The following is a 27,877-nucleotide window of genomic DNA, read 5'->3' as shown; positions in this document are numbered from 1 at the left end:
CTGTAAGTGGAATCATACAGTATTTGTCCTTCTGTGACTGGCTTATTTCACTCAGCATAATGTCCTCAAGGTTCATCCATGTTGTAGCATGTGTCAGAATTTCCTTCCTTTTTAAGGGTGAATACTATTCCATTGCATGAATGAACCACATTTGTTTATCTATTTACAAGCATACCTCTGAGATATTTCGGGTTTGGTTCCGGACCACCGCAATAAAGCAAATACCGTAATAAAGTGAGTCACTCAATTTTTTTGGTGTCCCAGTGCATATAAAAGTTACTACACTATACCATAGTCTATTAAGTGTGCAATACAATTATGCCTAAAAAACCAACGTACATACTTTAGTATAAAGATATTTTATTGTTAAAAAATGCTAACTACCACCGGAGCCTTTACTAAACTGTAGCAGTAACATCAAAGATCACTGATCACAGATCCCCATAACAAATATAATAATAATGAAAAAGCTTGAAATACTGTGAGAATTGCCAAAATGTGACAGAGAGACACAAAGTGAGTAAATGCTGTTGGAAAAATGGCGCCAATAGACTAGCTCAAAGCGCAGTTGCCACCAACCTTCAATTTGTAAAAAACCGCAATATCTGTGAATCGCAATAAAGTAAAAACTGGAAGAAACGAGGTGTGCCTGTATCCGTCAATAGACACTGTGTTTCTTCTACCTTTTGGCTATTGTGTATAATACTGCTAAGAACACAAGTGTACAAATACCTCTCCATGTCCCTGCTTTCAATTCTTTTGACTATATACCAACATTTACTATTTTTTTTTTTTTTTATTGCTCGGTAAAAATTTTTAATTTCTTATATAAAAAATAGCAAAGTTAAAACTGACTGGGGAAAAATATATAGAAAAAGGTAAAAATTATTTTTTGCTATTTTATTAGTTTCCTGTTGCTGCTGTAACAAATTACTGCAAAGTCAGTGGGTTGAAACAACGCAAACCAACATTTACTATTTAAATATATGTCAGGGTTCACATTTAGCAATCAGGAATTTCAGATCTTCTTTTGACTATATACCAACATTTACTATTTAAATATATGCCAGGGTTCACATTTAGCACTCGGGAATTTCAGATCTTCCCTTATTTACATCCACGTCTCCCGCAGAACTGTATCCTAACATGATATATGTGGGTACTTGAAAGGCTTTTTTTGACAACCCCATTGTACATTTAAATGTACATCTATGCACTGTATCAGCAAAGTTGGGAAACAGGATTAAATGGCTTATTAAACAGTATGTTAGTTACAGTTTCAAACAATATGCTCAGTTTTTAGGGGAAGTATCCCTAAATTGAAAGCAATAGGTACAATTGTCAGTATATAAAAAAAAATACAATAGATACACCACCCAGTGTCCAGAAATCCTAGAAACACCTGAAAAACAGCATGCATTATACTTTTTCAGACTGACAACTGGACCCACTGCTTTAGTTTTGGAGGACTTGTCTGAAGAGGTGTCTAAAACACCTTAACGTTTTTTTTAAATTGAGGTATAATTAATTTACTACGTTGTGTTAGTTTTAGGTGCACAGCAAACTGATTCAGTTATTTATATATATTTATTTATTTATTTATTCTTTTTCAGATTCTTTTCCATTATAGGTTATTACAAGATACTGAGTACAGTTCCCTGAGCTATACAGTAGTTCTTTGTTGTTTACCTATTTTCTATTTTATATATAGTAGTGTATATCTGTTAATCCCAAACTCCTAATTTATCTACCCCTCTCCCCAACACCTTGACATCTGATTGGCTTTGTTTACTGCCATCGCAAGTCTCTGTGTTAAAGAATTTTTCTTCCAGGATAGAATTACTGTTACAATTATTATCAGCACGAAATTGAGCAAAGCCTAAATATATTGAGCTTTTTTGACAAATAATTTTTATATACTAAGAGTAAAATTTTATTGGCAAGGCAGCTCTTGCTGACATGGCGGTGGCTGGGTCCACCTCCTAACATTTATCTCCTGTTTCCTTGTTTATTCTTGTCCTACTTTCCTTTTTTGTTTTTAATATGTAGAGAAACCTGCTTCACATCAACAAATAGACGGAAAGAGACAGTCTTATTATTGTGATGTCACGTGATTCTCAGAGCCCCTGCCCAGCTACATACCAAAAACTCCATTATGAAAAATTGTTGATGATTTCAGCTGAGAATCTCAGATGATGATTTCTGATAGTTGTCCTTGAACTTTGCCAAAAACAGAAGCTTAGAAACCAGTCTGGCTGCGGAAAGATTTAGAGACCAGGGGTTCACTTTCTGAACCCCAGGCCAGTGTTTCAAGTATCTCTTTGGTTCCCACCAGGGCAGCGTCTGCCCCTGGGGCAGATCCCCACGTTCCTTTCCTAAAGGGGGAGAAGGGAGGTTGGGGGAAAGAAACTTCTTGGGAGGTGCGTCCTCCAGCAGGTGAGTTTTATAGGAAAGACAGACAAGCTGAGGGCTTGGGAATTCACTCAAAACCCTACGTGTGGGAATCAAAAGATCTACAAACAATAAATGCTGGAGAGGGTGTGGAGAAAAGGGAACCCTCCTACACTGCTGGTGGGAATGTAAACTGGTACAGCCACTATGGAGAACAATATGGAGATTCCTTAAAAAACTTAAAATAGAGCTGCCATATGATCCAGCAATCCCATTCCTGGGCATACATCTGGAGAAAACCATAATTTGAAAGGATACATGCTACAGGGTGAAGTAAGTCAGGAAGAGAAAAACAAATACCGTATGCTAACACATAGATACGGAATCTAAAAAAATGGTTCTGAAGAACCTAGGGGCAGGACAAGAATAAAGACACAGATGTAGAGAATGGACTTGAGGACATGGGGAGGGGGAAGGGTAAGCTGGGACGAAGTGAGAGAGTGGCATGGACATATATACACTACCAAATGTAAAACAGATAGCTAGTGGGAAGCAGCCGCATAGCACAGGGAGATCAGCTCAGTGCTTTGTGACCACCTAGAGGGGTGGGATAGGGAGGGTGGGAGGGAGACGCAAGAGGGAGGGGATATGGGGATGTATGTATACATATAGCTGATTCACTTTATTATACAACAGAAACTAACAAAACATTGTAAAGCAATTATACTCCAATAAAGATACTAAAAAAAAAAAAAAAGGATATATGCACCCCCAACGTTCACTGCAGCACTATTTACCACAGCCAGGACATGGAAGCAACCTAAATGTCCACCAACAGAGGAATGGATAAAGAAGATGTGGTACAGGGACTTCCCTGGTGGCGCAGTGCTTAAGAATCCACCTGCCAATGCAAGGGACACAGGTTTCAGCCCTGGTCTGGGAGGATCCCACATGCCACGGAGCAACTAAGCCCGTGCACCACAACTACTGAGCCTGCACTCTAGAGCCCACGAGCCACAACTACTGAGCCCACGTGCCACAACTACTGAAGCCCACGTGCCTAGAGCCCATGCTCCACAGCATGAGAAGCTATGGCAATGAGAAGCACGTGCACTGCAACAAAGAGTAGCCCCTGCTCTCCACAACTAGAGAAAGCCTGCTCGCAGCAACAAAGACCCAATGCAGCCAAAAATTAATTAATTAATTAATTAATTAATTAATTTAAAAAAAGAAAAAAGAAGATGTGGTACATATATACAATGGAATATTACTCAGCCATAAAAAAGGACGAAATACTGCCATTTGCAGTGACATGGACGGACCTAGAGAGTGCCATACTGAGTGAAGTAAGTCAGACAGAGAAGGACAAATATCATATGATATCAGTTATATGTGGAATCTAAAAAAAGAGTACAAATGAACCTACTTATAAAACAGAAATGAGTCACAGATGTAGAAAACAAACTTACGGTTACCAGGGGGTAAGGCGTGGGAGGGGAGGAGGGATAAATTGGGAGATTGGGATTGACATATACACACTACTATATATAAAATAGATAACTCATAAGAACCTCCTGTAAAGCACAGGGAACTCTACTCAATACTCTGTAATGACCTATATGGGAAAAGAATCTAAAAGAGAGTGGATATATTAACATGCATAACTGACCCACTTTGCTGTACAGCAGAAACTAACACAACATTGTAAACCAACTATACTCCAATACAAAAATTAAAAAAAAAACCTAAAAGGTCTTGAGATTTTGAACACTGTCAATGTGAAAAAAAATAAAGAGGTCATGATTAAAATTACAGTGACCAATAAAATAATGTTGTTTCTGTAAAAAAACAAAAAAAAACCCCAAAACCTTATATGTGGGAATGTTACTCTGCCATAGAAAGGAATGGAATTCTGACACACACACGCTGCAACATTATGCTAAGTGAAGGAAGCCAAACACAGGAGGGCAAACAGTGGACGGATGATTCCACTTATGTGAAATGTCTACAGCGGCAAACCCATAGGGACAGAAAGTAGAATGGAGGTTACTAGGGGCTGGGATAGAGAGAGAATGGGGAGTTAGCATTTAATGGAGACAGAGTTTCCGTTTGGGGTGAGGAAAAAGTTTTGGAAACAGAGGTGATGACTGAGCAATATTGTGGATAAGCCAAATGCCTCTCAATTGCACATTGAAACATGGTTAAATAGCAAATGTGTTGTTAAATATATTTTACTGCCACCACATACACAAAACCTCTCTGTGAGCTCATGTCCCCCCTGGAAGGTAGGCTCCAGGGAGGGAAGGATGTTAAAAATATCTAACAATCAGTGCCAGGCCTGCAACCCCGCAGAGGGCCCTACCACTAAATAAATACCCGGCCCATCCCACGTCAGCCCAGCCCTGTCCTTGGCCTACCTGAGGGCAGCTGGGGCTTAGCGGAGACCAGCGACGAGGCTGGGGCAGTTGAAGGAGGACCCTCCACGATGACCCGGGAATCTGGGGCTGGTGGGTTCGTAGGGACCGGCTGACTGGGTGCTGGGGTGTGGCTGGGCGTAGCCACTGGGCCCTTCCCCACAGCCACAGGCGGCGGGATGTCCCCTTCATCGATGGCTTTCCCCTTCTGGACGGAGGCCAGCAGGTTTTCAAGGGTCTGGGAGAAGATGTGAATGTGGGTTTGGGAGGGGCCTGGAGCTGGGTGGTGAGGTCCCAGCACCCTCCCGTCTGCCCGCTCACCTTAAGCCCCCGGTCGTAGCGCCGCATCTTGGCACCATCTCCGGCTTGCCTGGCGCTTTCGATCGCTGTCTGGTAGAGGGCCAGCCTCTCCTGCAAGGTGGCCTCCAACCCTGGGCTGGGGGTTGTGGCCTTTGGCTGCGGGAGGGGCCGAGCACACAGTCTGGGTGGTGACCCCACTCGGGCCCGCCCTGACATCTTGCTCGGTTGAGTACCTACTGTATACCAGGCACGTTGCTACCCTAACCCCAAAAGGGCAGAAATCATCATCCCATTTCCCAGGGCAGAGAACTGGGGCTCAGTGGGGTCCCGCCACCTGCGCGAGGTCGCATGGCTGAGAGGGGAAGAGGAAGGCCTTGAACCCTGGGCTGCAGGGACCAGTGTCTTCGGACGTATACCTGGGCCACAGGAGGGTGGGACTCCAAAGTCTTCTGCTCCTCCCCAAGGACCTCATTCAGTTCCGCCTGCAGGGACACACAGCCAGGGGCCGGTCGTGAGGGCCTGCCAGACGGGGCAGCAATGGAAGGGAGGTGCCCTGCCCCATCCTGGGTGCTCACCAGCAGGTCATCATCAGCCTCCACATCCTCCTCGTCCGTCCCCTCCTCCTCCTCCTTGTCCGGGTCTCTCATGCACAAGCTGGCCATCTTCTCAATGGCCTCCATGGGCAGGGGACCTAGAGGCAGGGGGAGGCCCCAGCTGGACCGGGATCCTTCAAGAGTCCCCAGCCTCCCGTCCTGGTCACCCACGGCCCCGAAAAATAGGGTAGCAGGCGGTGGGGCAGCATGTCCCCCTCCTGGCCCTCCATGGCACCCCACTGCCCTCGGGCCAGCCAGGCATGATCCCCCTCCCCGCCAATCTCCCTGGTCTCATCTCTTCCTTATCCCGCCTGAGTTGGAACCCCAGATCTGCAACTTTCTCACTGTGGGACCTTGGGCAAGTCACTTCACCTCTCTGGGCCTTAGTCTTCACATCTGCTGGATGGGGACAACAATAGTCTCTCCCTCATAGGTAGCTTGTGGGGACTAAAGGTAAATGAAGCTCTTAGAACAGCATACTGTCAGCATTTTGTTGTTCATGTTATTCTCGTTATCTGCAGTATCCATGTGCTATAAAGTTGCCGCAAACATGGAATGAGCGAATACTGAACCATTGTCCCTGGAGGAAATACAGCATTAGGTTCCCGTGAGCCTCTGGGCACATTTTTGTCAACCAGCCAATACATAACCTTGTCTTATGTGTGTTTCTATTTAAAGACACCTTATTTAATATATACTGTTGATTCATTAACATTGAACTCGAGGCCAACAGCACTATAACTCATGCCTTAATGAAACTTATATAGAAGGTACATCCCAGCCTTCTCACGCTTAGGAACAGGAGACAGCGCTTCAGCACTACGCTTGGGGTCCATGTGGATTCACAAAATCACCAACAAAAAGCACAAAAAAGAGAAAAATGTGGCATTAAACAGACCAAGGAAAGGACACTTATTTATGCGCTGAGACAAGAAGGCGGAGTGTCGCCTCAGCTGGGAACGTGCACATCGGGTGACTCAAGCTTTTTGCAGCTCTGTGCACGTCTGTGAATGACTGCAAAAGTACTACAAGCACTGATTTGGGGGTTACAAATAAATTTAAGCCAGTAGGTGAAATCACAAATTCAGAATCCATGAATAACGAGTATCAAATGCATTAGCTAGAAAGTGTAAAGGCTCCATCTGCCCCGAGCTCCAGCCCCACCTGACCACTGCAGAGTCCCCTGGCCCCTGCCATCTCCTCCAGGGCCTCTGCGTGTGCTGTGACCCACCCCCCAGAAGCAGTCCCCGACTCTTCACCTGGCCCCCCCCACTGCAGGTGCCTCCTCCAGGAAACCCAGTCCAGCTCACAGGTCTCCCCCATTGCTCTGTGCCTTCCCCATCCCAGCCCCGATCACGGAACGGTGGGTTGGAGGACGTGCCACGTCCTATGTGAAGTGCCTGATGAACACTAGAAGATTAACTCCTGTGATGTAAGTGTGGTCATTATTCCCATTTTACAAACAGGGTAACGGAGGCCCACACAGGTGCTGGAATTCATCAAGTCACACAGCCAGTAAGTTGCAAAGGTGGGATTCGAATCCTCATTCTGGGTCCAGAGTTGATTGCTTAACTCTTACCCAGACAGTGGATGCCAGAAGGGCAGGCACCTTCTCTGTCTCCATTTCACCATCGCCCCAGCGCCCAGCTCCAAGCCCCGCCCACAGCGGGAGCTCAGAAAATGTTCAGAGGTGTGTTGAGAGTCTCACCTTTGCCTTTAAGCTTCTCCAGGGCTTGGGGCCGGCCCCCCACCAAAGCCAAGAACTCAGCCTCCAGTTCCTGATCGTTAACTCCGTCCTCAGGGATCATCAGGCCATCTGGGGAGAGGTCAACTAGCAGGCCCAGCTGTGGGAACAATGGGGGTTCAGTCGGACCTTGGGATGCACCCCAGCTAGCTAGAGGCAGCCATGATGGACCTGGAGTCCCGTTGGAAGGAAGGGAACCCAGAGCTGGGGAAAGCCATTTCCCTGGGGAGTGCCAGGAGGCCGGAACAGGCCCAGAACACAACACATGTCCCAAGGTGGGCAGGCCCTCTGGCACAGATCAACATGGGGCAAAGGGCAGCTGGAGAGACCCAATTGCCCGCTCTGAGCCCACACCCAAGATGTGCTGCTAGCCAAGGTCAGTGGGGAAAGAAGGCCCCACACCTTGCCCCACAGCAAAGCCACTCTGCACACCTTGGTTTTTCCTTTCCAGCATCTTTGGCAGAGCGAGCCATGAAGGAAGGCTGGAGGCATCAAGAGCAAATAGAAGCCCAGACAACGTAGAAGTTGGAACTGGGGGCTTTGCTGTGTAACATACCTGTCTTCCTATCCTATCCTGGTTAATGACCAACCATAATGTGATAATATCAGGTTGAAGTACACAAAATTACCCCCCTTTCTTTGGATCAAAAATGGCCAAATATTGGCAATCATATATGTCTCCATCTAATAGTAATAATGATGATGATGACACTTATTGAGTGCTATGTTCTAGCACTTTCCATAAATTATCTCAATGAATTTTCGCAACAATCCTGTGACATAAGGACTCTTAGGGACTCCACTTTACAGATGAGGAAACTGAGGCTTGGAGTGGTGAAGGCAAGTGTCCAACGTGTAGAAGCCAGGAGGGAACTTCAGGTCACTCAGACTGTTATACCTGTGCACTAAGTTATGACCTGAGCTCCTTCCATCAAAGCTGAGAAATATCAAACTCTCCCAGTGCCTGGGGCAAAGGCAATGAGGGAGGGAGAAGGGGCCCAACCACAGTTCTGTGGGCTCATGGCAGCAGCTCTGGATTTGTGCTTAGCTCTGGCCAAGCATTTAATCCCTATGACCTCGGACAGGTGTCTTCACCTCTCTGGGTCTCAGTGTCCTCATGTGTACAATGGGGATAAAAAAGTCTGACCTGGCCAGGCTGATGCGAGGGTTCCACGAGTGTTCAGGCCAGGAGACCCATAACTGTCTTTCTTACCCCAGGTCCGAGGCCTTCCCCTCCCGGACTGGAGCTGCTGCGGCAACAGGTGGCCCTGAGCCCTGGGAGGGGCGCCAGGAGCTGGGGAGCCGGGGCCAATAGGCCGCACTTTGGGGGTCGAACCTAACCAGGGGAGCGGGGACCGCGGCTCACCTGGGGTGGAGATCTGGCTCCCCTGGGGGTGGGGCCCTGGGGTGGGGCCCTCCCTTGAATGTGTGACAAGGGTGGGAAGGGTCCCCTGGGCCGGGCCGTGGGGTACAGACTCACCTGGCGGGCGGTGGCGGCTCCTCGGCCCGGGGGTCCCGGGGGTCCCTTCCTCTTGTGCATCTTCCAGGCTGGATACTCGGACCACCGGACCCCTGGCCTGGCCTCCCCCGGGGCCTATGGCCGCGCACGCGCCCTTCCTGAGTCCCACGCCCCTCGTTGGCGCCCCGCGACCGCCGACCTCGCGCCCTCGGCCCCCCGGGTGGCCGACCCACTTCCGCCTCGGCCCTTGGGCTCCGCGGAACCCGAGCGCAGCCACCGGACTTGCAGGGCCCGCCGCACTGAAACTACAATTCCCGGCAGGCAGTGCGCGAGCGCGCAGTCGCGCTGCGGAGCGATGGGCGGTGCCGCGGGCTGCGCGGGAAAGAGGCGGAGCGTGCGCAAGTGCGAGGGGCGGTGTTGGCATCGCGCGTGCGCGCGACGGGGCCTCGAAGTGTGCGGCAAAGAGGCGGAGTGTTTGCAGGTGTGAGGGGTGGTGGTGGCCGCCGGGTTGGCCACCTGCGAGCTCCGGCCTCTCTTGGCAGTCCTGGTCTGGGCAGTCCTCACTTTTCCGTGACCGGGGTAGGGTTAGGGTGGGCCTGGTCACCAGAAGCCGGGTCCACAGTGGTCAGGCCTCGGACCCCCAGCTGCCCGGCCTCCGTGAGGGCCAACTTTGCCTTTTCTTATCTCAGAAAAATCTTACGCAGATAATTTAACCGAATTATCCCCCAACAGATCCAGGTAGATCTTCCCAGTTCCCGATAAGGACAGAGGGACCTTGACAACTTCTCTGGCCCAGGTCGGTTTTGGCCTGTCTGGCCCCCTAGGCTGGAAGGAATTGACCTTTGGCGGCGACTCCTGCCTTCCCAAGACCCCAGGCATCCCCCGAAGGGCGCCCCACCCCTTGAAGGGTTCCCCGGTGGCCCCTCTAAAGTCCTCCGATGACCCTGAAGGGCCCCAGGTGTCACCTCGAAAATCCTGCGTTGTCCCTAGAAGGGTCCTAGGTAGCCCAGCCTGGAGGGAGGGGGCTTCACACAGGCTTCCTCATCTTAGAGACTAGAGGGGGGCGGCCCAGGTGCTCTCAGACCCTGGACAGAAGATAGGCAGTTCCCTGTCTGCTCTCTGCAGTATGGAGGAGTTTAAATTCTTACTCGGCCATAGCCCAAGGTAACTATGACTCCCACCCTGTGTCCTCTTGGGGCCCAAGTGACCCCTGGGGCAGCCAGATGGGCCCAGGTGGGGGTGGGGTGGCCTCAGCCAAGGCCACTGGGTCTGTACCCAGAGACAGGAACTGCTTGTAATGATGAGATTTGCTCCTTGTTTTCAGATTTCTCTAGGGAGGGATAAAATGAGGAAGAGGAAGAAGCTTCGGACCTCAGGTATTTGGACATTCAAGTTGACACCTCTTTATTGCTGCTTCTGCTTATAGGAGGAATGTGGGCTTATTGCAGAAATATGCTAGCATGACCACACCAAGCTCCTTAAAATAACAACAATGACTTAATACATGCAATGACTTAATACAAGTGTAAATCATGGAGAAGTGCTTACAGTAAAAAGTGAAAGCTTTGTGGCGCTTCCCCCAGCCTCTAGTGGGATCCCACAGCCTAGGGGAGGCCCCCAGGCTTCAGGGCAGGGGTACAGCCTCTATGCAGGCCCACTCTCAGAGATGACCCATGAATAGAGCTTGATGTGCTGGTGTGTGGCGAACTGCTTCACTCTCGAACCAAAAACCTGGGTTCATCTCACTGTGTGATGGCAGATGACTTACTGTGTGTCTCACTTTCCTCCTATTTGTAGGGGATAAGAGCACCTACGCTTTACTTTCGAACAATGATTCTCAACCTGTTGGGGGAAGCAATTTGACCTCCAGAGGACATTTGCCAATGTCTAGACACATTTTTAGTTTTCACAACCGGTGTGTGGGCGGTGGCGGGGGGTGGGGGGGCGGTTAGTACTGGCATTTAGTGGATTAGGCCAGGGATGCTGCTCAAAATCATAGAATGTGGTGGACAGTCCCCGCAACACAGAATGACCTGGCCCCAAATGTCAATAGTATCCAAATGTCAATCGTGCCAAAGTAGAGAACTGTGCCCTAGAGCTCACATGTGGATTAGTGTTTGTAGAGCACGGAGAATAGATCCATGGTAGGACACAAATACATGCTGCTGTTATCATTGCCCTTTCAGATTAAGAAGAAAATTTTCATTCTGAAACAATTTAAGCTTACAGAAAAGTTGTAAAAATAGTTCAGAGTTCTGTCTACCCTCCCCCCAGCTTCCCCTAATGTTAACATCCCCCTCAACCATAGGATGATGATCAACCGTATGGTGTAGCATAAAAAACAGGAAATGAACCTCAGTACACTACTTCCTCCAAACTTTTTCTTTCTATACATAAATACAGTGTTTTTATTGGAAAATAGAATCATCACACATACTGATCTGCAACCTCTGTTTTTCAACTTCGTGGTATTTCGAGACTGTCTTTACTTCTCAATATACGTATAGAATTTCCTCATTCGAAAAGAAAAACACCCAGTGTTACATAGTATAGCTCCATTTCCCTGTTATTGGCTAAGGTAATTTAAATTTCTTAAAAGTTTAGAAAGGACCCCATCACTTAGTGGTTAATCAACTTCGAAAGTAGCACTCATTTTTTCCCAAGATGTGGGACAGGAAAGATACTATCAACAGATTGAAGATGTTTTGTGCAGAGATGAGTAACAAGCTGTTTGGAGGCACAGGGATTTCTCTGACCTTCGAGGGGGAAGCTGGGGCCAGCCAGGCCCACCCACAGCAGGTCATATGGGGCCTCTCTTGGCAGTGGACTCCCCTGCTCAGTGGACCCTGGGCTGGCCCAGGACAGCTCTTTCTGTGTGTCCTGGATGGGGTGGAGAGAAAGGAAGAAGATTCTGGCAGGTGGTGAAAGGAGCCCTTTCCCTTCTGATGTCTTTGGCCTCTGGTGTTGAACACAAGGTTCTGCCTTAGTTTTTCTTAAATTAATCCTGTGGGAACAGATCACAGGAAGGAAATGGGAGCCTCTTCACTTCTGCTGATATTTTTGCTTTGTATTTGGTACAAATAAATGTCCATTGGATGAGCAAAGCAAGCTAGTGTTTGGACATCTTAAGAAACTAAGTAAATGAAGCTGCTATATTTTTACATTTTATGGCAGACCACAAGGTGGGAATGTGTTTGTGTAAGAAACATTCATCGCAGCCTTGCTCTGGGTGCAGTGCTGGCGTGGGCACCTGAGGTGGAGGGTGGGAGGCAGGGTGAAGATGAGATCAGGATGAGACTCAGTTCCTGCCCTTGACAGCTTCAAGGTCTAGTCAGGGGAAAAAGAAAAATGTTTCTCACCAAGAGAGCTAATCAAATAACAGTGGGGTGAAGTTCTAAATGGGCACACACGAACCATAACTGAAAGACCTGGGAGAAATTACAGGAAAGCCACTGTGGTCTATTGAAGCCCCAAAAGCTGAATGGATGCTGAGGAGGACCCTAGCATTCAGTGTTGGAGACAGGGGGCTCATTCAATGGTTTTACTTCAAGGTATGTAAGGAGCTGAGTTTGGAAAGGGTCTACGTGACTGACCTCCAAGAAAATCAGACCTGGGTCTGGTTTGTCTTTTTGTTCTCGCTGCCTAGTCAGAGGTGTAGTACACAGTAGGTGCTCAGTAAGTGCTCAGGTATACTTAGGTGTGGAGGCTCTGTAACCGGACTGCCTGGATTCTGTTCCAGATTCCTCAGCCTCCCTGTACCTCAGCTTTCTCGTCCATAAGATGGGCCTAACATCAGGGCCCTGCCTGAAGTTTTGTCATAACGCACCTGAGTTCTCAGGACAGTGTCTGGCATGGAACTCACTAGAGTCAACCCTTATTACTTGTTCATTGAATAAATGGTTCAGTTGGGACCAGATTTTGGAGAGGTTTTACAAGCCAGCCACTATTGGCAGTTTCTGTATAAGGGAATTTCCTTCATTCAACAAATAGATGTTAATAAGCACCTTTAGGCTCTAAACTGCTTTCAATGATGGGAAAGTTATCGTAGGGATACAACAGGGACCAAGAGGCAGCAGAGAAGTCACCTCATTAGCACTCGATGACTCTGGGTCCCAGTTTTCCCAGGATGGATATTCTGCAAGCATCATGGAAAACCAGAGTGGTACATAATTTAGTGTCTGCGTTTCCTGGGAGGTGATCTGGGTTTTCTTGTGCGTTTATTGAGTCATCTACCAAGTATTTATTGAGCACCAACAGTTTATTAGATGCTCTTCTAGCTACTTGAGACCCAGCAGAGAGTGAGATAAATGAGGCCCCTCCTCGCATGGAACAGGTTGTAGTGGAGGAGACAGAAAATGACCCGGTGCATCAGATACTTGCAGAAAAGATGTGAAGTGAGTAAAACAGAGCATGGGCCCGAGAGGAGTTGCTCTATAGAAAAGGCAAGGATGCCTCTGCAGGAACATTTGAGCTGAGACCCGAAGGAGCCAGCACACACCTCTCAGCACTTCCACAGAGAGACAGTCGGCTGGGCCAGGTTGTCTCGTGTGGTTCCGAGCCAGGCCCGGTCACCTCAGGATTGAACGTCAGTCACGACCAGTCTGTAGATTAAAAGCCTTTGGATCCCATGGCCATGTAAGCTCCTGGGTCCCACCTGGATGAAATTCCATCTCACCTCTCACTCTCCAGGCAAGCGTCAGAGCAGGGATTTCCTGCCCTGTGCACAAGCCTGCTCATGTTGCATCAGTGGCCCAGATGTGTTTGGTGGTCAGCCATGGCAGTGCATGCTCCCGCCATCCCCCTCCCCTTCATCTTCTTTTGTCTCTAAACCAGGAGGGGAAGGAATCCGTCCTCCAAAACTTCCAAAGAACCCAAGATTAGGAGACTCTGGCGGGGACCCCCAGAGTTCCAAGTTGGGCCATTGGCATCACCCTGAAGAGACAGAAAGCAGATCAGGACCCGCTCCCTCTGCAGAGCAGAGCAGGGAGGAACCAGGACAGGCAGCTTCCAGGTAGGTGGCTCAGAACATTCCAGCAAGCCTCTCCGCTGACAGTGGGCACAGCACAGTGGCCTAGTGGACAGGATGCAAAGGGGAGGGGGCCAGTCAACACGACCCATCCAGTGCCATGCATCCCCCAAAGGGGCTCGGGGCCCTTGGATCGAGCTTCTCGAAGTTTTGCTCTGGAGACTCTCCTCTTCAGCGAGAAAGGTCGATATTTTAACCACGGGCAAGGAAGACCTTGAATTTTTCAAGGTCACTTAGTTACAGAATGCAACTTGTCCTGCCTGCTGGTCAAATCCATATTTATCCCACATTCCTTCTTAATCAAGAGGGGACTGAAGGAGTTGTGGGTCTGTGAAATAATAACCCTTAAGAGAGAATGACGATCTTTATGTTCCAGGCAGCATTCTAATAATAAATACTTTACACGCATCAGCTCGTTTCATCCTCACGGCACTGTGACATGGGTTTATATCCCCATTTGGCATATGAGGACTCTGAGGCTTCGAGAGATCAAATGACTTTCCCAAGGCCACTGAGCTGGTACAAGGCAGGCTGGGGTTCTGGCTGCGTCTGGTTCCTGTGCCGTTTACCACAGTGGTTTCCCAGTTCCCTTATTTTTTCAGGAAATACGGAATTAAGCACGGTGGGGGAAAGGAAGAAAGACCTGGAGAACCATTCAGTCTCCGCAGGGTTAAACCACATGTAACTATAGCAGAGTAGAAAGGGTTAGCAGGGACTTCCCTGGTGGCACAGTGGTTAAGAATCCTCCTGCCAATGCAGGGGACACGGATTCGATCCCTGGTCCGGGAAGATCCCACATGTTGTGGAGCAACTAAGCCCACGCGCCACAACTACTGAACCTGCGCAGGCTCTAGAGCCCATGAGCCACAACTACTGAAGCCCGTGCGCCTATAGAGCCCGTGCTCCACAACGAGAGAAGCCACCACAGTGAGAAGCCCGCACACCTCAAAGAAGAGTAGCCCCTGCTCACTGCAGCTAGAGAAAGCCTGCACGCAGCAACAAAGAGCCAATGCAGCCAAAAATAAATATAAATAAATAAATTTACAAAAAAAAAAAAAGAAAGGGTTAGCAGGAGTTAGGAGAAAGAAGGTTCCTGCTACCTGAAGTCTTCAGAGAAAGCATCATGAATTGGACTAGCACGTTTTCCGAGTGAAGAATTGAGGCATGCAGTCTGGCTGACAGAACCATTTTCTGGGGTGTGTGTCTGTCTGATCTCAGGTCTTTGCAATCTTAGGGCTAAAGGCTGTGTGTGTGACAGGAAGAGAGGGGCCACGTGTCACACCTAAGCTGTTCCCCCAGACAGACACAGTGATGTCACACTGTGCCCCTCACCCCTCAAGAGGCCATATCAGGGCTGATGGGGTCACGGCTGCTGCCCACCCTGCTGTCTGAGACCATAAGAATAATCAGAATCCACAGAAGTGGGTTCCCACTCTTTTGTTTCTGTTTTTTAAATGTTTTATTAAGACATACCACACGTGCAGAAATATAACAGACGAAAGCAATACAAAGCAATCAGTTTAACACATTTATGTTGAGAAATGAAACCTTGCCAGTACCCCGGAAGCCTCCCAAACAACCCATCCCAATTAAAAATTTTGAAACAGGCGGTTGCTATCAGTATCTAGAGTTACTCTGTCTCCATAACCTCCCTTGGCACGATTCAAGCCCATTAGTGTAGCTTCATGTGTTTTCCTGCTCCACTTCCAAAGTTGAAACCATGAAGTTTCAGTTCCAGATTTTGATCTTTTTTTACAACATACATATCCACGTTTATTTAGACATGACCGTAAGTCTCACCAGTTTTTTTAAATAGACTTTATTTCTTTAGAGCAGTTTTAGGTTTACAGTAAAATTGAGAGGAAGGTACAGTGGTTTCCGATACACCTCCTGTTCCCACACATGCACAGCCTCCCCCATTATCACCATGACTCACCAGAACGGTACATTTTTTAACCAAGGATGAACCTACATTGACACAATCCACGGTTTACTTTAGAGTTCATTCTGTGTGTTGTACATTCTGTGGGTCTGCACAACAGTATAATAACATACATCCATCATTACAGTATCTTACAGAGTCTTCTTATGGCCGTAAAAATCCTAGCCTATTCATCTCTCCCCCCAACCCCAGGTAACCACTGATCTTTTCACTGTCTCCATAGTTTGCTCTTTCCAGAATATCATATAGTTGGAGTCATACAGTACATAGCCTTTTCAGATTGGCTTCTTTCACTTGGTAATATGCATTTAAGGTATCTCCACGTGTCTTCATGGCTTGAGAGCGCGATCTTTTTTCTTTTTATAAAGCAGATGGCATTTTATTTTTTTAATTTTTATTGGAGTATAGTTGATTTACAATGTTGTGTTAGTTTCAGGTGTACAGCAAAGTGAACCAGTTATAAATATACATATATCCACTCTTTTTTAGATTCTTTTCTCACATAGGCCATTACAGAGTATTGATTAGAGGAGAGCTCGTTTCTTTTTAGCGCTGAATACCGTCCCATTGTCTGGATTACCACAGTTCATTTATCCACTCACCCACTGAAGGCCATCTCGGTTGCTTCCGCATTTTGGCAGATATGAATACACCCGTTTTTTTAGACACTGTGTTTTTTGTATCTACAACTTCTTTACAGTTTGCAGAGTTGGGGGCTGGAGTGTCAGTCAGTCCAAATGAGAATTCCTGTTCTTAACTTCAGGAGCCAGTTCCTGGGATTATAAGAGTTTAAGTGCTGCCAGAGCAGGCAGCTTGGATTCTAGATGTGGGACTCCACACCTTTCTTGGCAGTGTCACATGTCCCCTTCTCCATCCCACCCTCTCTCAGCAGGTGCTCCAGGGCCTCCCTCTTAGGAGACCCTGGGTGCTACTTTGCATTTGGATTTCATTCCCCGCTGCCGCCGCTGCCTCCGTTTGTCTTGCTATGCAAGTTAACAGCGTAGGAGGACTTGAGAACCTCCTCTGTTTTGTCTTTCTCCTCCCAGCTCTCCTTATGAGGAAGCAGGAGCTCCCTCCAGGCTCCTCAGGGAGCCAGAAAAAGAGCCAGTTCACCTTCCTCCTTCCCAGGTGAGCCTGTCTTGCAGCCTGACGTATGTACAAAAGATGCTGCCTCCCTTCAGCTGGAGATCTTGTCTCTATTCCTCATCAATAACTGCTGGTGGGACGGTGTGCTGGGGATGGAAGGCAAGGGCCTTGAGAGTTTGAGATTGCAAGAGAGAAACTTGTTCTGGTGTCTGCTTGCTTGATTTCCGAGACCTCATTCCTCCCTCATCTTTTCTTTACTGCTGTTTTGTTCTTGTTGTATCTGGTTCACAGAACTCAGTCAGGAGGTTTGTCCCCCAGTTTGCGAAACCCAGGAAGACAGTGACAGGACGAGCAGAGAGGAGGGAAGAGGACCCCAGGAGTGGGGCCTTCAGCTTGGTAAGGTCCTACCATCGACCTTCCTCTTGGCCCAACCTTGGCAGCCAAGTTCAGCCTTGATTTCCTTTGGCAATGGCTAGCCCTGCACCTCTCCACACACACACCCCATTTTTGGCGCTACAGATGTCTGTGGACGGCAGGTGCCATGCCAGCAACTCGCAGGCCTGTGAGAGGCACTCAGGACAGCCGTGCCTGCACTGAAGCTGTCGAGGCCAGAGCTCTCTTCCCCAAGTTGCGTGAAAGTGGTGAAACTCAGAAAGGCAGCCCACATTCTATCCCTGAACCCCTATGCTTCTCAGAAGCTTTTTTGTGAGTCGGGGTGGGTGGGTCTTACAGCATGCTGTCTTGTCCTTGCCACCATGAGCTCCAGGGGTCACGATGTCTCTGGAACACACACCCCTAAAAAAGTGAGTGGTGGGCATATCCAGCAGCTTTGTTTGTAATCACCCCCAACCGGGAACACCCCAGATGTCCTTCAGCTGGTGAATGGTTGAACAAATCATGGTCCATCCACACCATGGAACACAACCCAGCAATAAAGAAGGAACAAACAGGTGTGATACACATAACCACCTAGATGGATCTCCAGGGCATTATGTGGACTCAGAGGAGGTTGCAGAAACAGTATGCTCAGCCATAAAAAGGAACGAAATTGGGTCATTTGTAAAGATGTGGATGAATCTAGAGACCGTCATACAGAGTGAAGTAAGTCAGAAAGAGAAAAACAAATACTGTATATTAACGCATGTATGTGGAACGTAGAAAAATGGTACAGATGAACCGGTTTGCAGGGCAGAAACTGAGACACAGACGTAGAGACGTTTGTATGGACACCAAAGGGGGAAGGGGGGGTGGTGTGATGAATTGGGAGATTGGGATTGACATGTATACACTAATACGTATAAAATGGATAACTAATAAGAACCTGCTGTATAAAAAAATAAATAAAATTCAAAAATACAGAAAAAAAAAAAAAAGAAACAGTATGGCTGCAAGTGTCCATCATCGATGGATGAATAGATAAACAAAATGTGGTATATCCATATCACGGAACGGATATTTGTGCATCCATGTTCACCGCAGCATTATTCACAGTAGCCAAAACGTGGGAGCACCCAAAGTATCCATCAGCAGATGAATGAACAAATAAAATATTGTATATTCACACAATGGAATGTTATTCAGCTTTAAAAAGAGATTCTTTTTTTTTTTTTGGCTGCACCATGCAGCATGTGGGATCTTAGTTCCCCAACCAGGGATCAAACCCGTGCCCCCTGCGTTGGGAGCATGGAGTCTTAATAACTGGACCACCAGGGAAGTCCCAAGGAAGGGATTCTGACACATGCTACGACATGGATGAACCTGAAGGACATTACGCTAAGTGTAGTAAGCCAGACACAAAGCAACAAATACTGTATGGTCCCTCTTATACAAGGTCCCTAGAGTAGGCAAATTCTACCGATTCCACAGGAGGTAGAATGGGGGTTGCCAGGAGCTGGGAGAGTGGGGAGTTAGTGTTTCATGGGGACAGAGTTTCAGTTTGGGAAGATGAAAGAGTTCTGGAGATGGATGGTGGTGATGGTTGCCTGACCTTGTGAATGTACTTAATGCCACTGAACTATACACTTTAAAATGACTAAAATGGTGGGAACTTCCCTGGTGGTCCAGTGGTTAAGAATCCGCCTTCCAATGCAGGGGACAGGGGTTCAATCCCTGGTCAGGGAACTAAGATCCCATATGCTGTGGGGCAACTAAGCCCGCACGCCGCAACTACAGAGCCATACGCCACACTGAAAGATCCCGCGTGCCGCAACTAAGACCCAATGCAGCCAAATAAATTAATTAATTAAATATTTTTAAAAAAAGATCATTTCCTTCAAAAAAGATAAATAAAATGATTAAAATGGTGAATTTTAGGTTATGTGTGTTTTACCAAAATTAAAAACAAAACAGCACAGGGAGGCCCCCGTGTGCCCTCCCCGAGCATCCCCCGGTGGTAGCATGTTACGTAACTGTAGTCCATTGGCAACACCAGGCAACTGACATTGACACTGGTGCGATCCACAGGACCTCCTTGATTTTTATATCCTTGATCTTCCCGAGAGCCTCCACGTGCCTGGTGCTGGTGGGGAGAAGGAGCTGGTAGAAAGGGGAGTTCCTGGGGCTTCCCTGGTGGTCCAGTGGTTAAGACTTCGCACTTCCACTGCAGGGGATGGGGGTTCAATCCCTGGTTGGGGAAGATCCACGTGACGTGAGGTGTGGCCAAAAAAAAAAGAGAGGGGTTCCTGTGCTTCCGGTTCCCCCTCTAGCCCCTGGCACAAAGCTCTGCCCAGCATTGGGACTGATCCCTATTTGGGTGCACCGTCATCCGTGCAGCATCTGAGACGTTGAACAGGGGCAGTAATGACTAGAAAAATCCTAGGAGCGGTTGATTATTGAAGGCCCAAGGCTGAGTCTTTTTCTCTCCACAGGAAACACTGCCAGAACCTAGTGCCCAGCAGGCCAGAAGCCAGCCTCAAGAGGAGTCCCCAGGGCTTGCCCTCCAGGAGACCAGGGACCCAGGAGACCAGACCCAGGCAGACAGTGCCTGCCCTGAGCCCAGCGGCCAAAACCCTGTGATGCCTGTGCCTGGCGATGGGGATCCTCAGCCCTTGGCCTCCAGCATTGCCTCTCTGGAGTGGGGGACAGTGCCCTCGGCCTCAGAGGGGGCCAGCCAGGACCACCTGTCAAAGCATGGGACCAACGTGCCAGATGGTGGAAGCACGGAGGAGGGTTGGGTTCCAGGTGATCATGGCCAGAAAGGGCACCTGCCAGGCAGTGATGCTGAAGAGGAACCAGACCAAGGAGCCCCTCAGGAGGGAGGTGCCCGAGGGGAAGCAGGAGTTGAGCTGCCTGAGGAGCGCCAGGAGGAAGAAGATGGCATCCTGGGCCCAGAGCCCAGATCTGCAGCCCAGGGCCCTCCTGACGCTCTGCAGACACCCAGCTGGACTGGCGGGGGAGCAGAGTGGAGCTATAGCAGCCCAAGATGCTCCCGCCTTGGGGCTGTTGTCATCGCAGGTGTGAGCACAGACCCCACGGAGCCAGAACAGAGGGCTCTGGGGGTGGCTGGGCCAGACGGGACGGTCAACGCCAGGGTGACTGCCTCTCCCAGCAGGAAGGCTCCTGATGGAGGCCACAGCAGGGCCCTGCTCGGGTGCATGCCTCTCACTGGGGAGACCACAGGAGGCAGAGAGGAGGCAAGGCAGGAAGACAAGCCCCCTGATGATGTCCCGGGGGGCCTTGCAGCCTCCCCGGATCTGGCTCATGAGATCCAAGAGCCCACAATAGGTGTTGGGGATTCCAGCCCTTTAGCCTTGGAAATGGGTCCAACTGTGGGTCAGACACAGGTACCAGGCCCGGATCAAGAAGGGCTGGGAGGTATGTGCTTGCTGCCTTTGCTGTCGCAACCTGTGGGTAAAAAGGCAGCTGAGTTAGGGAGCCATAGCCACAAACAAGACCTCAAGGGGCTCAGTTTGCCCCTCGGAGCCTGTGCTCCACCAGTGTACAGAGAAGCAGTGGACGGCCCTCCCCAGGATGCCGGGGCACGTCAGGGCAGCCCAGATGCCCGCACAAGCCCGGCAGGCCAGCCGGAGCACCCTGCTGACTCTTCAGAGCAGGCTGTCTGGGAGGGGTCCCCAGCCATGGAACTCTACTTCCTGCCGGACAGCCAGACACAGGATGCCCTGGAAGCCCCTGGTTTTGAAGCCCCACCTGAACAGGTAAGAGCTTCCTTGAGTTACAGCCAGATGTCCTAGTACAGGTGCCAAATGGCCACAAGCCCTCCCAAACCACCCGGTAGTGGGGGAAAGGTGGGCACGTGGCCATCTGTACAGCAGATGAGTCCGGGGATCTGAGTCACAACTTCAGCGGCTGTGGAGTCTGTGATATTCTGGAAAGGATAGACCTGCCTTTCTATGAGGGGCCCATCTGTGTGGGAGCTGAAGAGCCCCGGGATGTGACACACATGTATTTTGTCAGCCCAGGGAGAACCCCTGGTGCACCTGCCCCCTCCACGTTTCAGTGCCCTGCTCTGGCCGGAGGTTCCCGAGGGATGTATGGAGGGTGACAGACCAAACGGGGTGACCTAAAGAAGCCAGTGACCTCAAACCTGGGCCTACGGGTGGGGACTTTGTTCCCCCACTGGAAAGAACCTTTGCCCATCTTTAGGGTCATTTGGGGGCCCAGATACAATTCTCTTTCAGACATATACATGGAATTTCATTTGCTGGAATTTTAGGGACTTTGCTTCCTTCAGGGATCTGCCTGCTGAGCCTGTGCTGGCCGTTGGCGGTCACCTGTCAGGGCAGGTGGCAGTCCCTGCTTTGGCCCCACCCCCCCCAGGAAGCGCCACATCTCTGGCTGCTGGCGCACTTGAGCCTGAGCTAAGTGCTTTGCAGCCTCGCCCTGATAGGTAGGTGGTTCTCTTTCCATGCACTGGGTGTGGCTGAGAGGCTGAAGAAGGTTGGGCACCTGCCCCAGGTGAGGCAGCCAACAGGGGAAGAGCCTGGGTCTGTGCCCAGGTTGGCCTGATTCTGCAGCTGTGCCTCAACTGTTCCGTCCTGGAACGAACACAGAGCCCATGTTGCTTCACAAACATGGCCTCCGTTTCTTTGGCTGTCTCTGTTTTAAAACTTCATTTTTTTGGTTGTTTGAAAATGTTTTTAAGATGTGAGAGTCCGCTCTATGCCAGGAGTGAACAGATCAGCCATGGTCCCTGCCCCCATGAGGTTTTCAGTAGCACCGTTCCCACCTGCCTCTCCCGGAGTGAGCATTTTGTACCCTGTCATTTCGGCACTTAAAGAGTCTTATATGACACAGCCCCCAAACAAGCAAAGGACGTCATCTGGTGCCCAGCTGAAGAAAGCTGGCTGTTCCCACTGCAGAGGGGGATGTGACTGGCTTGAGCTAACGTGGGTCTCAGGCGCTGCCTTCCCAAGGGATGGCCAGGGGTCATTTGTGACACAGGCCTACTGAGTGACTTTTTGGACCCGGCCCTCCCTGCCCCGGCCCCAATTCCTTGTACCACCCATTGCACATTGCTGTGATCACCAGATGAGCAGGATCACAGAAATCGAGTCACACTGCGGTTTGGTCACAATGTTTAAACACGATCGCCCTGGAGAGGTAGGTGCTCAGGTGCTGGGCAGAGCTGAAACTTTATAACTAAAGCTGCATCCCTTGAAAAATGCAAACCCCTCTCTTGGAAAGAAGAGCTAAGTCATCCCCAGTCTCTGGCTTCTTGGGCTGTGGCTGAGGGATAAGGCTGGGAAAGCAGTTGGGACCTTGGGTGGCGTCCAGAGCGCAAAGGAGCAAGCCCTCCCGGACATGCCACCAGTGAGTGCACTCTGAAATCACCAAGGAGCTGGCAGCACCAGTGTGGGGGACCCAGCAGCAGCTGGGGTGGACAGCCCTGCTGGGAGAGGAGGCGCTGCCCTGACAAGGCTGTGGACACCCAGGCACGTTTTGTTTTGACACTGGGCGTTCCTGAACAGGTCGGGGCAACCCAGGCACAGGTTCCCATGGGAAGGTGCGGGAAGGCCCTGTGGGCAGGGACACATGGGAACAGAGCGCAGGTGGACCAAGAGAGCAGCCCTCGACCTCACCGTGGCACAGCTGTGAGCACCGCTTCAGAGGAGGGGCCCTGGGGTCTCGCAGCAGTGACAGACTGGCTTCAAACCCAGCTGCCGTCACAGGAACACTTGGTGTTTTCTTCTCATCGCGGCTCCCTGGGGACGTGGTGCTCACCCCAGGGCTGGTGGAGCCCTCCTCTGCCCACAAGCAGTGTCATTTAAAACACTGACTCCCAGGCCTCTCTCACAGCCCACAGGGGTGGCCCCCACACGTTCAATACAAGCACCGCCTTTGTCATGACATTTACACAACGCTGGTGGGAGCCGTGGTACCTGTTGGGAAAGAGACTATTCCTCATGACTAAGAATGGTGCCATGAGTTGGGTGAATCTGTGGCATCAAATTATATATATATTTTTTAAATTTATTTTTGGCTGCTTTGGGTCTTCATTGCGGTGCGCGGGCTTTCTCTAGTTGCGGCGAGTGGGGGCTACTCTTCGTTGCGGTGCACAGGCTTCTCATTGCAGTGGCTTCTCTTGTTGCGGAGCACGGGCTCTAGGCACGCAGGCTTCAGTAGTTGTGGCACGTGGGCTCAGTAGTTGTGGCACGCTTGCTCTAGAGCACAGGCTCAGTAGTTGTGGCACACGGGCTTAGTTGCTCCGCGGCATGTGGGATCTTCCCGGACCAGGGCTCGAACCCGTGTCCCCTGCATTGGCAGGTGGATTCTTAACCACTGCGCCACCAGGGAAGCCCTCAAATTGTATTTTAAGTCACAGAGTTGCCTCCGTGAAAGTCGGCCAGGAGCACGGGAGAAACTGTATCGTCTAGAGTATGCTTCCCAACCTCAGCACTACTGGCGTTGGGGGCTGGATCGCCATTCTGTGCACAGCAGGGGCTTGAGCAGTGTCCCTCGCCTCCACCCCCAGGTGCCAGGAGCGCCCTCTCCCCCGGGCATGACAACCAAAAGTGGTTTCGGACACTTAAGTGTCTTGGAGGCGGAGTCATCCCCACGCGAGAGCCGCCGGGCTGCAGCCAGTTCCTCACGTCTGTTCCTTTGGATTCGGGGACCCTTTGCAGGTCGAGCTCAAGCCCTTCACCCCATCCGCCACCCCAGGACTTTAGTCTCCTCAGAAAAGGCCCAACAGCCCTGGGCCGGCCGCTCCACTTCAGCCTCTTTGCCTCTTTTCAGAAGGACATACGTCACCTCCACAACTGAGCCTGACATTTTCCATGAAAATTAAACCACCGTTGACATTTAGAAATTTAAGCTTCTCAGGGTTATCTGGCTCTCTCCCCTATTAATTATGAATTTTCCCTTCAAAATACATTTGCAAAATCTCTTCCTGACATGAAACTCATGGCCTATGTGGCCGACCTCTTCCCCTCCACGCCAGATGCCCACCTCGCCGCAGTCGCCACCACTCAGGGTCTTCTCTGTACCCTTCTAGATACTGCAGGACAAGCTGGAGACAGCACCACTCCTCAGTTGTCAGGGACAGAGAACGTGTGGATGGAGCCGCCCACCCGTACAAATCAGCCTGTCGAAAGGCGCAGGCCCGGGACAGGACCCCAGGGTCAGGCCCAGTATTGCCCTTCTGCTTTCTTTCCAAAGAGGGAGGGTGAGTGCAGCCCGGGCTGCTGGCCCGTAGGTCTGGCCATCGTGGCATCTGTCCCCCACACCACTTTTCCTCTGCAGGAGTCCAGCCTTGGTGTTCCTGGCGTGGCAGAGGAGAAGCCAGACCTCCCCTGCCTGACTTTTCCTTCCCTGTGCAGGGCTCACCCAGCTGGGCCGTTCACATGTGTGCGTGCTCTCTCTTTCCAGTTGTCTCCTGCAGGGAGCGGGCTGGACCCTTGCTGGCCTGGCACCAGCCCACGTGCCGACGGAGGCTCCCTTGCTGAGGCCCAGCCAAGGTAGGCAGGGTGGGAGGCCACCCCAGAACCCTTTCCTTGACAGGAGTCCTCCTTTTGTCCCTGGGAGGGGAGAGAGTGGCTGCTTTCCTGGCACTAGAGCCCCCATGCTCTCCCTCCCCCCAGCCCTGTGAGCTCCCATTTTGTGGATGAGGGTGTCGGAGGTCGCCCTGGCTCTGCCTCGAGGGGCCTCACTTTCCTCGGTCCAGTAAGGTTGCTAAGCCCTGACTTTCAAACTACCCATGTCCCCTGCTACCCGCGAGTGGAGAACTCGTCAGCAATCTGCACCCAAGCCAGCATCTCTCCCAAGGACCCCTGGGATGATGCCCCCAGCTCTGTGGTTGTTTTAATGCACATTGTGTGTTTTTCTGGAGAGAAGGTCCAGAGCTTTCTCTGAATCTCCATGGAGGGGGAGTGGACCCAGACAGGGCTAAGAACCATTGGCCCACAGGGGCCATCCCCTCTCTGGCACCCTCGGGCCCTCCAGAGTCTCCCACCTGTCCCATCTTATTTCCTGCTTGATTTTATTCCCCAAGGCAGCCCACCTTCTTTCCCTCCTGCAGGCACCAGGTGTGCTCTTCCTCCAGCCTATGGAGTGTGTGTGTGTGTGTGTGTGTTTGAGTGTGTGTTGGGGGGTCCTCTCCCCCCACCCCAGAGCCTCTCACAGCCCATCACCTTTGCTGTCTCCCAGCCTTGCTGGTGGCTAGCATTGAGCAACAGTCCTCTCCTGTTACCTTGAACCTGAACTGGCCTCTCTGCAGAGTGGCGGCTTATCGATTATTTATGGCCAAGCTTCTGTTTCTGTCTGCAAGTGTGGAGGAGGGTTAGGGAGTTTGTCTCTTTCCTCTTTCTCCTCCCCCTCAGGGGAGAGGGAGGTCGTGCTCCCACCTTCTGCCCTTACACACATCTGTAAATAGTACCTGTTGTACCACTTGTTGCCCCACCCCCTGCGCCCCCCTCCACGCACACACGCACGCTGGGCACAGGGACCAGAGGCAGTTTAGTCAAAGTGGCCCCACTATTGTTTGGGCAAAGAGGAGGGAGATTCCTGGGTGAATCTCCGGCGGCCTCTATGGATGGCTGGAAGCCCCCAGGTGGGTCCCAGGGTCTGGTTCTGTGGCCCATGGCTGAGGGAGAAAAGGCAAGAGACTGAGGCCCGGACTGGCCAGTCGTCTCAGGGTGACCGAGGCAGGTGGAGCAGGACCAGAGTTCCTGTAGTGACAACCCAGGAGATGCTGCCAAGCTGGGCAACCCTCTGCCCACCACAGGCTGCACCCGTTAGATACGGTGGTGCAGAGGCACGTCCACCCCTTCCATAGACACTGATGCCCGCCAGTGCCGGCTCTTCCAGGAACTGCTCTGGGCACTGGGGAGGCTGCGTGGGACAAAACATGAAGCTTCTACCTAGTGGGGGTGGGAGCAGGGGTGAGCGAGAGACAGACAAATTAGGTGGTCAGATGGCAGAGTGTTGGGGAGAAAAAGACAGCAGGGCAGGGGTTAAAATTTTAACCTGTGGTGATGGAGAGGGCTCCCTCCTCCCACCTTCTCCACCCCAAGGAGGAGACATTTAGGAAAGAACATTCCAGAGCCCTAAGAAATGCTCAGGGAATGGCCAGGAATTCAGTGTGGCTAGAGCAGGGGGGAGGTGAGACGGGAGGGAGGGGCTGGGGTCTGGAGGTGCGCAGATGGGGCAGGGCTTTGGGGAGGGACTTTAGGCGGGCTTTCCATTGCCACGCCCTCCCCTGCCCCCCAGGCCACAGGGGGGACAGGCTGTAGGGGCAGGAGCTGGGGGTTGGGGAGGCTGTGGCAGCTGTCGGACAAGGGCCACGGCGGTGGGGGAAGTGGCTGGATTCTGGGTGCGATTTCAGCAGTAGAGCCGGCTGGGTCGGCCATCAGGGCTGTGGCCAGGGTGGCCTCAAGACTGTCAAAGGCGTTCATCTCTGGAGAAGACAGCTCGAGGCCCAGCAAAGCCCCCCAGGGCAGAGTCTGGTGGAGTTGTCCAGAGAGGTCAGGCCTCTTGCCCTCCCTCCCTTCCCGCCAGGACCCAAATGGGGATCAAGACCTGCGAAGCCGCCAGGATGGAGGATGCAACAGACACCGTGCGAGGCCTCGTCATCGAGCTCTCCAACCTGAAGTAAGGGCTGGGCTCGGATCCACGGATCCACAAATCCCCGGGCTGGCTGGAGGGGATGGGGCCGCGGGAGGATGGTGGAGGGCCCAGTACAGCAGCGATCCTGGGGTGTCAGGGTGGGCCCGGGATCCCCAGCGAGGGGCCTCTGGGAAGCTCCACCGTTCCTGGGCCCCAGCCGGTTGTGTCATAAACCCATCCTTCGCAGAGTTGTTAGGTTCTGAAGAGGGGCTAGAAGGGTCACAACCTGCCCTGCAGCAGGCTGATTCTGATGATGCACGTGTGCATGCCTGTGTGTGTGTGACCTGTGAGTACACAGGAGTGTGTGAGCCTGTGTGAGCAGCCTGGTGTGTGCCCGAGTGTGAGGCATGGTCCCACTCTGCTGCGAGGTGGAGCACAGCTCAGCCCCTTTCCCCCACAGCCGGCTGATCATGAGCGCCCACCGGGACCTGGAGGCCTTCAAGCGCCTCAACTACTACCAGAAAGCAAAGCCGGCAGGGAAGGCCCCTGCACCCTACACACCAAAGGGGGCTGGGAATCTCCCTCGAGGGGAGCAGTCCTGGAGGGACTCGTAGGTGTGTGTGCGTGTGCTCGTACAGGCTCGCCGGCCCCCAGAAGTGCCTGATGTTCCTGCCAAACAGCTGGAAACAATCCCTCAGCAGACTCCGGAAAGCCTGCTGGCCCCTGTGTGCCCCCTGTTATTTTGTTACCATCCGAGATGCTCCAGCAAGTCCTGGTGGGCCCCAGAAACCTCCCCTCAGCTGACCTGGAAGTCACCTTCCCATGGGAAACACAAAAGGTCCTGCCATCCTCAGCAGCCTCCCTTGGGAGTCGCCTGGGGGAGGGGACCTGTTCCTCCCTGTGGCAGAGGCCTGGAAGCT

At 51.1% G+C, this 27,877-nt stretch overlaps 2 protein-coding genes across 8 annotated transcripts in view; one reads left to right on the top strand and one right to left on the bottom strand.

Moving 5' to 3' along the window:
• Positions 1 to 9,233, bottom strand: part of CC2D1A (coiled-coil and C2 domain containing 1A) — a 17,998-nt gene extending 8,765 nt beyond the window's left edge. For 2 of the 4 annotated variants that reach the window (XM_061190374.1, XM_061190375.1), the window contains exons 1-6: positions 8,923 to 9,233; positions 7,407 to 7,542; positions 5,681 to 5,796; positions 5,522 to 5,587; positions 5,127 to 5,261; positions 4,809 to 5,043 (exon numbers count right to left, since the gene is read on the bottom strand). In XM_061190374.1, the coding sequence (XP_061046357.1) occupies positions 4,809 to 5,043; positions 5,127 to 5,261; positions 5,522 to 5,587; positions 5,681 to 5,796; positions 7,407 to 7,542; positions 8,923 to 8,982 (748 nt within the window). In that variant the 5' untranslated portion in view covers positions 8,983 to 9,233. The remainder of the gene's footprint in view (positions 1 to 4,808; positions 5,044 to 5,126; positions 5,262 to 5,521; positions 5,588 to 5,680; positions 5,797 to 7,406; positions 7,543 to 8,922) is intronic. The other 2 variants (XM_061190372.1, XM_061190373.1) reach the window with 1 other exon arrangement.
• BRME1 (break repair meiotic recombinase recruitment factor 1) lies at positions 8,920 to 27,877 on the top strand. Of its 4 annotated transcripts, none has more exons than XM_061190379.1 (9): positions 8,920 to 9,391; positions 10,207 to 10,277; positions 13,735 to 13,912; positions 16,916 to 16,997; positions 17,247 to 17,351; positions 19,823 to 21,109; positions 24,783 to 24,871; positions 26,910 to 27,002; positions 27,418 to 27,635. In XM_061190379.1, the coding sequence occupies exons 1-9, from the start codon at positions 9,039 to 9,041 to the stop codon at positions 27,569 to 27,571; spliced, it is 2,412 nt and encodes an 803-aa protein (XP_061046362.1). In that variant the 5' UTR covers positions 8,920 to 9,038; the 3' UTR covers positions 27,572 to 27,635. The 4 variants fall into 4 exon arrangements, with proteins under 4 accessions (XP_061046362.1, XP_061046359.1, XP_061046360.1 ...); XM_061190376.1 differs by lacking the exon at positions 8,920 to 9,391 and adding an exon at positions 9,644 to 10,065 and having other exon boundaries at positions 10,226 to 10,277; positions 27,572 to 27,877; XM_061190377.1 differs by lacking the exon at positions 8,920 to 9,391 and adding an exon at positions 9,644 to 10,065 and having other exon boundaries at positions 10,226 to 10,277.

Source organism: Eubalaena glacialis, chromosome 4 (genome assembly GCF_028564815.1).
Source record: "Eubalaena glacialis isolate mEubGla1 chromosome 4, mEubGla1.1.hap2.+ XY, whole genome shotgun sequence".
Taxonomy (NCBI): domain Eukaryota; kingdom Metazoa; phylum Chordata; class Mammalia; order Artiodactyla; family Balaenidae; genus Eubalaena; species Eubalaena glacialis.
Note: the sequence above shows the minus strand (reverse complement) of the source record. Positions and strands in the feature narration are given on the sequence as shown.

Coding starts and splice junctions, on each gene's coding strand:
- BRME1 (XM_061190379.1), top strand. CDS start 9,039: ATGGCCGCGCACGCGCCCTTCCTGAGTCCCACGCCCCTCGTTGGCGCC. Junction 9,392..10,206: donor AGTGTTTGCAGGTGTGAGGG/GTGGTGGTGGCC, acceptor TGTAATGATGAG/ATTTGCTCCTTGTTTTCAGA. Junction 10,278..13,734: donor GAAGAAGCTTCGGACCTCAG/GTATTTGGACAT, acceptor TCTCTAAACCAG/GAGGGGAAGGAATCCGTCCT.